We start from the raw sequence: 12249 nt of genomic DNA, 5'->3' as shown, positions 1-12249 counted from the left end.
TTAAACGTTTCTTCAATAAATTTATCACTTAAATCATATTACGAAGTACTTAACTATCAGTTTGAAATTTTAAATCACCTTCTGTACTATTCAAAATATACAATGCTTATGTTTTGCTTAGCCTAAACTGTATTCGCAGATATTTTTCGTCCATTGTATTAATATAATCTTCTCTTTCTGAAATTACCCTCGCCCGTCTTGGTCAGAAATCACCATTTCGAAATACCAAGTCCTTCATTGTCCTCGGCATGATGAAAATTATCGTCGTTAACGCAGGATTAATTATTTAAATGACCAAATAACTTAACTTAATTTAACTTAAATGCAGTTTAATAAGAGCTTAAAACCCAATTTATGTTGGTGAAATGCATTGTCCATTTAAGTGTCAATGTATGTATGTATGTATGTATGTATGTATGTATGTATGTATGTATGTATGTATGTATGTATGTATGTATGTATGTACAGTATGTTTCAGATATCTGAAAGAATAACTCCCTGAAATTAATTATACAGAGTGTCTCAAATTGATGTATACACATTTTGAAAACTATTTCTTAGCAACGAGATGAGGTAGAAATACGATTTTTGCGGTTTTATATTCCTTAAGCCCGTAAATGTTCAAAATGGCCCCCTTCCGCCACAGTACACTTCCAACAACGACGTACAACAGAGCGATATACCAATTGGATTGTTGCTAATGGAATATCATTACAGGCAAGTTCAATCTGAACTCTCAGTTCCTCCAGTGTTTGTGGTTTTGTGGCATACACTGTGTCCTTTAGAGCTCCCCATAGGTAGAAGTCTGGAGGGCTTAAATCGGGAGATCGAAGCGGGAACTCCACAGCACTTCCTCTTCGTCCTATCCATCTCTGGGTCGTCCACATTTAGTGCGTTGACAAGTCTCAGAATGTAAGGCTTTTTGAGCTCGCACAATTCAATGAACAATGGATTTGCTGATACCAATCTCACGAGAACATTGTCACATTGACTTCTCTGGGGATTGTGCAAAAGACTGCATGACTGCATCAACACTCTCGTTATCGGTGGAACTTCTCTTTCTTCCGCACCGCCCTTTCAACACATCCTGCACCGTTCCGTCGACTTCAAACTTGTCTCGGATTCTTGTGATGGTTAACCTTGTTGGTGGTTGTATTCCAAATTCAACCCTCCAACGTCGTTGAACCTCAACAACATTTTACACTTTCCAATAACATTTCAGTAAATAATTGATTAAATGGCGATCTTACTCGTGTTAATTATGTAAGCATGTGCGGCTTACAGCTGTTTCAGTGCTATTCGACACCATCCTCAGAGCCTACTAGATCTCGGCGCTATCTCAACTTCGGTGCCTGTTGTGTGGATGCGTTCGTGTGATGAAGAGTTGTGTCAAATAGTGTGTGTGTTCTGAAATTGATCTGTGTGTTGAGAATTTGATTGGGGTGTGTTTTAGTGTGTCTGTATATTTCATATTGTTCTAGTGTGTTGAGTTTTTGGTTTTTTGGGTTGTATGTGTAGGATTTCCATGTCTGTATTTATGTTATTGTATGTATGGTTAGCATTAGTTATATGTTCGGCATATGTAGATGTATTGTGTCCTCTGGTTATTGCTTTAGTGCGTTCTTTGTATCGAGTTTGGAATGATCTGCTTGTCTGTCCAATGCAGAAACTGTCGCAACTATTGCATGTAAGTTTGTATACGCCTGTGTGGTTGTATTTATTTGTTTGTGTTGCTTGTGTGTTGAGATGTCTTTGTAGTGTGTTTTCTGTTCTTTATGCTATGTTGTATTTCTGTTTTCTGAATGAGGATGCGATCTTGTGTGTGTTTTTGTTTTCGTATGTTAGTGTGATGTATTTCTTGTGTTTGTGTTGTGTTTTTTATGTTTTTGTGTTTGTTGAGTTTTTGTTTTGTCTTCCTTATGATGTTGTCTATTATGTTTGGGTTGTAACCATTTTCTTGTGCTATGTATTTGATTGTGTTCACTTTTTCATTGTAGTGTTGTTGGATCATGGGTATTATTTATATCGAAGTGTTAAAAATAGTGTACGAAAGATTCAACATGGATTATCAAAACATTTCAGTATCCACTTACGTTCATAGAACGATAATTGCACCGCCATGTTTGTTTATAAACAGATGAACATGTTTCCATGCTTTCCACTGTCTTCTGAATTATATACAGCAGGAATCGTATTTCTATCTAATTTCTTTGCTGTGAAATAGTATTTCAAAGAGTGTAGGGGAGAGACGGGTAGTATAGGACACGGGTAATAACGGACAGTGAGTTTCTTTCATCTACCACACGATGATAGTACCTGATTGACATGGTTACGTTTCTGTGATATCGCATAGAGAAACGTAACCATGTCATTCAGGTACTACCATATGGTGGTAGATGAAAGAAACGCAATGTCCGATATTACCCGATGTCCGATACTACCCGATTCTCCCCTGTATATAAATTTAGGACATTCTGTATTACTTACGATTCACTCTGAATACATTACATAGGTAGAAGCGTGGATATTTATAATACGTACTTAAGAATCAACTGAAAACGACGTCCGAGATGATTGTAGCAAACGGGAAGAGGAAGTGGAGTGACTACAGAAGAGATTCGTCAACAACTGAAGCCGTACTGAACTTCTAAGTTGGAATGCTTGAAGAATAAGAAATCCAGCGCTGGTGATTTGTCATAGACAATAGGTGACTCTTTTGCCGGTCACCGGGATCACACCTTCACCTGTGCGCATGTGGCCTGCGTATATCACACGTGTCCTACCAGTCGCCTTGGCAGCGAAAGTTCTTGCATCAGGAACCCGCCCGAGCCGGCGAGAGGCCATCGCCCTCCTCGACTCCCAAACCCTGTCCCCTCCTGCCACAAATTTGGTGTATAAAAGTAAGGTGCCGACAAGAGTCACCATTAAATTCCACATCAAGTTCTACTTGTACACAACAACCGCAACAATGGCCTTCAAGGTAGGGAAGCACAAGGTTCAACCTATTACGGTCTGCGATTGCTTTAGATGTTTGAAGAAAAGTATATACAGAGTGTTAAATTTAATGTTAGTATCTACTTTTGTAGATTTTAGATTTAGTACTTGTGTGCTATTACAGCAATTGGTACTGTATTTTATTTTCGTGCCCCAGTACGGCTTCAAATTCCAAAGAATTCCGAATTTAAAATTTTGAAGTATAAAAATGGATTCAGAGTAGAGTTCCTTTCTATAGAAAATTAAATTGCATCTACAACTGGTATTATTATTATTATAATTATAATTATTATTATATTAATAACAAATAAATAAAATTGATTGTTATAGCTGAGATTGAAATTGAAATTCCACATAATCCAAGTTTGGATTTGTAGTGAAATGAGAGGGTTGTTAGGAAAGGGGAGTTACATAGTATGTTAAATTTAATATTAACATAAAGTTTAGTAGCATTTTAATTTTGGCTTCAACTTTCACGCAAAATAACTAAATTAAACTTCCTGGAGAAAACCTATCTTTATTTAGTAGTGGCAATTAGTTATAGAGTAAGGGAAGGTGTACAGAGTGTTAAATTTAATTTTAGTATCTATTTCTACAGAATTTAAAAATTGATTCAACATGTGCCAGTACAAAAAACGGTATTAAATTTACTTTTCACGCAGTATTACGGGCATCAAATACCAAAGAGATCCAAATTTGAACCAAATTTGAAAATTTGGATCAAGAAGACGGATTCAGAGTAGAGAAACTTAGTACAGATTGTTAAATTATACCTGCAATACACCCAAACATCTAGTTGAAATACCTGACAATCCAATTTTTGATTTGTGGTGAACGAAGAAGACTGCTCTGAAGAACTAAATTTAAAATTCTGAAGAAATCCGAGTTTTAATTATTAATGGACAAGTAGTTACATAGGGTGTGAAATTATGCCGAGTGAAAGGTCTAGAACAGTAGAGATTGAAGGGAGCAATAGAATACATGAAATAAATTTAAAAAACTTACTATGCGTCTTATAATAATTAAGTGAATGGTTAATTACGAAATTAGGCTGAAAGCCTGAGTAGTTTGGCAACAGCGCGTTACTGGTTCACCTATGAAAGCAAGTACACACACACACACACACACACACACACACACACACACACACACACACACACTCACTCGGTCTGATCCGTAGAATTCTATCCCTTAGTCACTCCTGTAGGGTTCCCAGACTTTCTAATGGCAGGAAATAACTAAACATGTTAATCTTTTTATTTAATGCGCTAGAAAACAGTCCTTTTATTGAAAAACTACGAAGTTTCTCTGATAGTAATAGTAAAAATCAGAATCCTGCGGATAGTGCTTATCGAGTAAGACAGTGTCAACATTTAGGGAAACATTATTTTTCCTAAGAAAAGTATTCATTTGGGACTAAAGGCTGGTTCACAATAACCCGGGAACGGAAACGACGAGAATTAGAACGGAAATAATGTTAAAATAAATGTATTTAAATGTGAGCATTCATAATAGTCAATTATGAACGCTCACATTTAAATACGTTTATTTTAACATTATTTCCGTTCTCGTTTCTGTTCCCGGTTTATTGTGAACCAGCCTTAACATGTCATTATAATTTTTTGTTGTACTCTATTCTTAGAATAAGCTGTTAAAATCTGTACAGTTATATTACTTCCACCCTGTATTTTACGAAATATATCTATACGATTTTAGTTCAAACTCACTTCTACGCTAAAGATTTGGGTTGACATCCTGCATAATAATTCAATTGGATGTTTGCAATGGGAAAAGAGGGTTTTAAACTAAAAACATGCGCTATAGCGTGTTAAATTCAATTTCACATTATTATTTTATTTGTAATGAAAATTTACAGTGATATATTATTAACTATATTTAGGTATGAGGATTTTATGCCGAAACCAGGATTAGAATTTGTTTTGTTGATGGCCAGGACGGTTATTTTCTAAAACAATTGCCCGGCATAGTTTTAAAATCAATTTTGTATAGTTACATAACTCTAAAATTTCAGTAGTTATTTTGTGTCGGTGCAAATATGGTATAGCATCGTTATGGGTTGACCACGAAGATATTTCTGTAAGATGAGAACAACCACGAGTGCAACATTCGAGGAGATAAGCAACATTATTTCCTCTATAGAGATTATTTCAGAGACGATGTAAATACTGCATGAGATCGTTATGGAGAAGCCATCGTAAATATTGAAATCTCTGAAAATTCATAGAAAAACAACGTGCTAAATCAAGGAGGCATGGGATGTGACAATTATTCAATTTTACCTAATTTTGATAAAATGTTATATTCGTACACGTTCAGATGCTAACACGATGGATTTACCCATCAGCACTATAATATATGGACTTCACGTAAGCTTACGTTGTTCACATAACCACGCGCGTAGAGCAATGGATCTTTGTTGAATAGTAAATACATGACACCACTCGTACGTACAGTACAGAAGAGGAGGCAAGACCTGTCCTGTGACTTTATGTGCCGGGTTATATGATCAATGGGTATGGAGGGGAAAGATAGGTTTTAATCTGAGATAAACGTCCTTATGAGAATGCATAGGTGAAATTTCTAAATGATACAGTTTTGACAGTAATGAGATGAAATTTTTACTAGATGTGCCTCTCCTAATGTATATTTAGTTTTACAATTATTTTCATTTTTATGAGTGTAACCATATATATATATATATATATATATATATATATATATATATATATATATATATACGATAAAGGTAGAAGAATTTCACCTTTTAAAATATACATTTTATTCTTTCTATGTTTATATAAAATTTTGTCAAATGATTTTGTTCAATTTTTGTTAGTTTTAGAGATAACATTTTTTGAATGTGATGGATACTAATTTTAATTATTTTTGGTAATTTATCCATGCTTACCAGTTAATAACTTATGAAATATAAAGAATACAAAATATTTATATGACAAAATTTTTTTAGTTGTATTTTCTGAGTACACGTTGAAAATTTGAAGCAAAATGCTATAAAACTCCATCACGTGGAATGTTTTACATATTGAGAAATATAAAAAAAATGGAGAAAAACAAATTTTAAATTACATCTACATCTGGCATACCTGTGAATACTTTAAGTGGTCACTAGGACGAAAATTAAACTAGATTTAGAATCTAGAGAGATAGTACTTAATCACTACCGGTAATATAAAAATAAAAATTCTTTTTTTTTTTTTTTAAGTTTTTGGTCAGATTTCACCTATGCCTTCCCTTATCGGTAGATTCGTATAATATTAACCGTCATGAAGCAAATTCTCTTTCTGATAGCTCATTCTTTCCCCTATCGCACATCTCACATGCCAGGTCTCGCCTCCGCTTGTGTACATTGCGCCCAATGTCTCCGAAATTATTGATTATACTCGTAGTTATGTACGAGGTACTTTGAAGAATTTCACTTTGTCGTAATCACTAATACGTTTTGGGTTTTTCGACAAGAAGCAGCCTAGTTTTAAGAGGTTGCTGTTAACGCGTTTCTTTTGTTTAGTTATTAAAGTAAAACTCTGAGCTGTGAGACCTTCAAGGTGATCTAGATGTGATACAGTTTTTAGAGTCTTTATCTGTTATAATATAATCTTTTCAAGAATTTAATCGTTTTCTTATAATGACAATAAATCTGAGAAATTGAAAAGAGTAGACAGCTTTTGATCGAAACAAAATACTTATTAAATGGCAATAAAACAACAGCGCATTAAAACTCGTAATGAGTGCACCTCTTTACATAGTGTGTTGAACATTGTGCCACTGTCACGTATTCTGTGACACAGTACGTGAAGGTAGGCCACCAAAGGGAAAACTGAGAGATAGAACTTAAACTGTGGAAATTCGATCCGGCATCGGAGCTGGAATCCGGTGTGGCTTAGTGGGTAAAGCGTCAGCACGTAGAGCTGAAAACCCGGGTTCGAATCCCGGTGCCAGAGAGAATTGTTCTCTGTTCTATTCATCCTTCATCATTTACTATACTTTATTAAGTAAAAAGATATTAACATTAAATTCTAATATAGCCTTAACAAACTTCCGGAAGGAAAACAGAATACAGGATCTACATCACAAACCGTTTAGATTTTTAGACCTCAGAGTGTTTGAAAATTTTCTTTTGAATTCATAAGATAAGATAAGATCAATTATTCGTGTGTGCAGAAAAAGCCATTGTATAGAGGAAAACGTTTTCGATAAAAAAATACACAAGAAGAGCTTAAAAAGCTTTCATTTGTTATGTTTATAATGAAAGGTTTTCAAATCGAGCGAAATAAAACAATTGAAAACTAGTATCGATCGAGATATAGGCCTACAATTCAATTCTTCTATGATTTAAATGGTGAATTAATTTTTTTATTAGGCTACTTGAATATAAAGAAAGTACTGGTGTTCTTGAAAATATCGACTTCGACAGCTTTACGAGGATCTACGTTTTCAAACAACGCTGACGCATAAAAAAGGCATCCAGTCTGTTTATAGCGATTTCGGATTTAGTTCAAATTCAGTATTTAGAAGTAAATTTATCAGAAAATAATAATTGTTGATAAAAATAAATCGTAATTTAATTTAGTAAGTTATTTTACGACGCTTTATCAACATCTTAGATTATTTAGAGTCTGAATGAGATGAAGGTGATAATGCCGGTGAAATGAGTCCGAGGTCCAACACCGAAAGTTACCCAGCATTTGCTCATATTGGGTTGAGGGAAAACCCCGGAAAAACCTCAACCAGGTAACTTGCCCCGACCGGGAATCGAACCCGGGCCACCTGGTTTCGCGGCCAGACGCGCTGACCGACCGTTACTCCACAGGTGTGGACAATAAATCGTAATGAAATATTAAAAAAACACACAACGACAATTAGTCCAATCAAATCCAACGACATCTTCTTAATTTTTATTGTATTACTTACAATAAAGTGAAAAATGAGACGTTACAAAAACATTTCCTAAATTGAATTAACTATTATAATATGCAGAATTATTTAATCTTTTGTCTGCGAATCTGCCTAATTCCCCTTAGGCTATACCGGAACAGATAGTGATAGAGAGCGGACAATGTCTCGTTCAAGGATTAGCGTCACATGTAAACACGTTCATTACGATTCAATGAACCACGTAATCAAGGACAAACATATGTGTCAACATATCATTGCAAATTTCGATTTTTGAGAAATCATTTAGGCCTACATTGTTGTAACCCTTTCGCATATGACTGCAAACGGAAAGAAAATGATTTCATGTTGTGGAAAGAAATCTGACATTTTGCTTATTAAAACTTCCTCAATATCGCTTCTCTCTCTCTCTCTTTTTTTTTTTTGAGAAATTTAACTCAGTGATATTCAGATTCTCGAATAAGTTAAATTTCAATCATTTATGAAGAGAAATAAAAAACTTCGACCGCACACTTGAAATAAGTAAATCCAGATTACACAGAAACAACTGTTATGATTTTTACCTCAAATGTGTCCTGGTTTACTAATCAATCACTAATCATTAGATGACTTTACTCTCAACCGTTATGCCATCTCTTGAGTGAGAAGTGAAAGATAAATAAATTGTCTTCGATTATCAGTTAAACGACAGTCAATTTTTTTAGTAATTATTTACATTGTTGTAATCGTCTTTAAAATACGTATTCATACAGCAAGGATCGAGATTCAATGAAATAATTAATTTAGTCTTATATTTAGTTATTCAGACTTTCTAAATATTGCATTCAATCTTTCTTGAATACATATTTTAATAAGTTATATTTAATAAATTTCTGGTGATTTACTATGAAGAAAATTAAAGATCATTTAGAGAAAGCTTCATAAAATAATCTCAAATTAAAAAAAAAACTAGCATTTGATTTCTCATCCCGTAAATGCACTGATTTACTAGTCAATCATCTGTTACTTAACAACATGATTCTCAACTTATTGAATTACCAGCGCTCCTTTATTCATATAGTAGGTTAGCTTTGAGGCAATGCAAGCTGTATTTATTTCTATAATGCTCCACAAATTGGCTATACTAAATTATTTCCATAGCAACGAAACGAAGATACTTAGCATACGCCAATTTCTAAGTCGTTATACAGGGTGTTGAAAAAAGAGTCTAATATTTTGCGAGGAGATTGTATTGACCAAAACAAGATAAAAAAATGTAATAAAATGGGCCCTAAAATTAATATTTTTATAAAAAAAAACAAGTCCTGTAAAACTGGTATTGTAACAACAGCATATCTTCTAATGAAAGCTTCTGGCTCTCGTTTGTTTTTAGGTATGTCATATCCGCCTGTTTGCTCTTTTGTTTACTGTATTGCAATAAGAAACGAGCGAAGTAATCACATTTGCATACAATACCGATTTCACAATACTCATTTCTTCAAAGGCATTAATGTTAGAATTATACTTATTACACTTTTTTTTTTGTTTTGATGAATACTCCTCTTCTCAAAATATTATTCCTTAATTCAACACTTCGTATTATCAATCCAAACATGCGTTGTCCCAACTCTACCCTATTATATAAAGGAACTGCATCACAAATGTGTCACGTCATCCCTAAAGTGAAAAGTAGAAGAAAGCGCAATTGAGGAGCAGAATATTTGGGTATTCCACCGTGTACTGAAACTTAATACTTCCAACGTTCCCGAATTGCATACAGATCTCATCTTCAACGATATATACAGGGTGTCCCAAAAAATCTCAATACATAGGAAATGTTAGTTGAAAATAGAAATGTAACATAATGTGCTGAATATGGCGGCCTTAGAGAGTCAGTTGAAGATAAATGCGATCAAACCAGTTGTGACGCACACACTGCAACGTGTCCGGCGACGCATGACAGCATACGTCGATGATATGGACATGCAGGTGTTCCAAGTCATTGATTCTCTGCTGATAGAGTTGCCGCTTAAAGTGAATCTATAGGTTGACATCAAAGAGTTTGAGATCTGGGGAACGGGGTGGCCACATCGAGCACTTTGTGACATTTCTATTTTTTGAACTGATATTCCCAATGTATGGAGACTTTTGGGAAATTCTGTAAGATCTAGTGGGCCACTTACTATTTCAAAGAACTGAATCTAAAATCTTCAGGGAGATCTATAAAAAATATTACATTTTTGGACAAAAATGAATGTTTTTTTTTCTGTAATTATATGGCTCCTAATACCCTACTTCAGATGTTTGCAACGTTTCAAGGGCGTAAGACGATTGGAAAATCTCCTAACTACGTCATAACTAAAGGTCCAAGCTCTCGAAGTGACAATATTAAATTCATTTTTTCTCGCCGTAATATTTTGTATATTTTTCTTCATTCAAATCACTAAGACTTCTAGAATTTTGTAGCTAAGAAGCTGATTTTTTCTATATGAGCCGTTCAAAGCAAAAGTGGTGTAAGTCAAAATAGGGTAATGAGGTTTAAAGTAAAAATTCTGTAAAATACAGCGCACATTAGCAATTAATATGTCCTTCTTGCTAGTTTAAATAAATTGAATATTAATTGCTACTTTGCGCTGTATTTTACAGAATGTTTACTTTGATCCTCATTACCCATTTTTGACTTACACCACTTCTGCTCTGAACGGCTCATATATTCACTATACCATGCTTAACAATTTTTTGCAGGAATTTTTTTTCTAACTCTTCTGCTTTTAAAAGAAAATATATAGTCTATGTAACATAAAACAATTTAAAGAATATGTTGGAGTTATTTCATAAATTATCTTTTTTCACTGTAATCTGGCAGCATTTTCTTTAAATTAATGCACAGTTGTCTTCAAAATATAGCAATGCTTTTTACAAAACCGAGGAAAAGTTTGAAAAACGAGTAGAGCATGGTCATATTTTTAAAATTGCAAATACAATGTATTTTGCACTGAAAATTTAGAGCAATATTATTCCAAAGCCTTTATAAAACTGCAGTGTAATGGTAACTGAGTAACAATAAGTGCTCTGTAAATAGTCTATTTCAGTACAGTTTTATGTTATGAAAGATGGTTTCCCTAGCAACAAGTTTCTGTGTGGGAATTCTAACTTTCAAGGCCTAACAAGAATAGCTGTAAATATAACAAAAAACACGATTCTGCAAAAATTTCATTTTCTCTACAGTTCTCCTTTAAAGAGTAGTTGACTGCAATGGGGTGAGTTGATCGCGTTGTTGTAACAGTCTAGCAGGTGGTTGGAAGGGCTAATTCGTTAACAATTCTGCTGTAAGAGAGACGATTTAAGATTTATTGATATTTTATTTTCCAGTACGTCATCCTCGCTGCCCTCGTGGCTGTCGCCAACGCCGGATTCCTTGGAGCTCCCGCCGCCGTGGGCTACGCTGCCGCCCCCTATGCCGCCGTCTCCACCCCCGCCATCACCTCCCAACAGTCCAACATCCTGAGGAGCTACGGCAACCTGGGACAGGTGTCCACCTACTCCAAGACCATCGACACCCCCTACTCCAGCGTCCGCAAGTCTGACGTCCGTGTGAGCAACGACGCCCTCGCCTACCCCGCCGCCCACGCTCTGGCTTACCGCGCACCCGCCTATGCCGCCCCCGCCTATGCCGCCCCCGCCTACGCCGCACCCGCCTATGCCGCCCCCGCCGCTTACGCCGCTCCCGCTGCCATCGCCACCGGACACGGTCTTCTGGGCGTCGCCTACTCCGCCGCTCCCGCCGTCGCCCACATGACCTACACGAACGGCTTGGGCATTGCCTATGCTTATTAAACAGATGCTCAATTGTTATTTTAAGTTATTTTGTTTCAACATTTCCTCACTTGCAACCATGTAAAATACATCAGATCCAAATATATATCATACAAGAACTTGCAGTTGTTTTATTCAACACAGAACCTGAAGTATATTTGGCAGCGTTGGACGTTTGGGACGATCCCACCTAAATACGTGCCATCTGGGACGATTTCCCTGGGACGTTTGGGCCGGCAAATGTTGTAGTATGGGACGATCCCACCTTCCTGCGCACTATTTCCATAGGACGTTTAGGACGGCTACAGAAACATTTTCCCTCTCATTTTATGCAGGATTGAGACTGCCAGGTACTTGTAACTTACCCTTTTACGATTAAAAATGTTGTTTCTTAAATTTAAAATGTAATCAAGAGAACTATCGTCACCTTATTATATTTTGCAGATTTAAGACGAATTTGGACCATAATTAAAACGAAGTATATTTCAAATATTCCATTAGGGTTACTTCTCCAGACTTACAGGCTTC

At 35.5% G+C, this 12249-nt stretch overlaps 1 protein-coding gene across 1 annotated transcript; it reads left to right on the top strand.

Annotated features, from left to right (window-relative positions):
• Positions 1-2840: 2840 nt before the first annotated feature.
• On the top strand, positions 2841-11840 carry LOC138704620 (cuticle protein 67-like). The gene is made up of 2 exons (XM_069832704.1): positions 2841-2980; positions 11278-11840. Exons 1-2 carry the CDS (start codon positions 2969-2971, stop codon positions 11740-11742), a joined length of 477 nt encoding a protein of 158 aa, XP_069688805.1. The 5' UTR covers positions 2841-2968; the 3' UTR covers positions 11743-11840.
• Positions 11841-12249: the final 409 nt, after the last annotated feature.

The sequence above is a fragment of the Periplaneta americana genome, chromosome 8, assembly GCF_040183065.1.
Source record: "Periplaneta americana isolate PAMFEO1 chromosome 8, P.americana_PAMFEO1_priV1, whole genome shotgun sequence".
NCBI classification, from domain to species: domain Eukaryota; kingdom Metazoa; phylum Arthropoda; class Insecta; order Blattodea; family Blattidae; genus Periplaneta; species Periplaneta americana.
The sequence above is the reverse complement of the archived record's forward strand: the minus strand, read 5'-3'. Positions and strand labels throughout refer to the sequence as shown.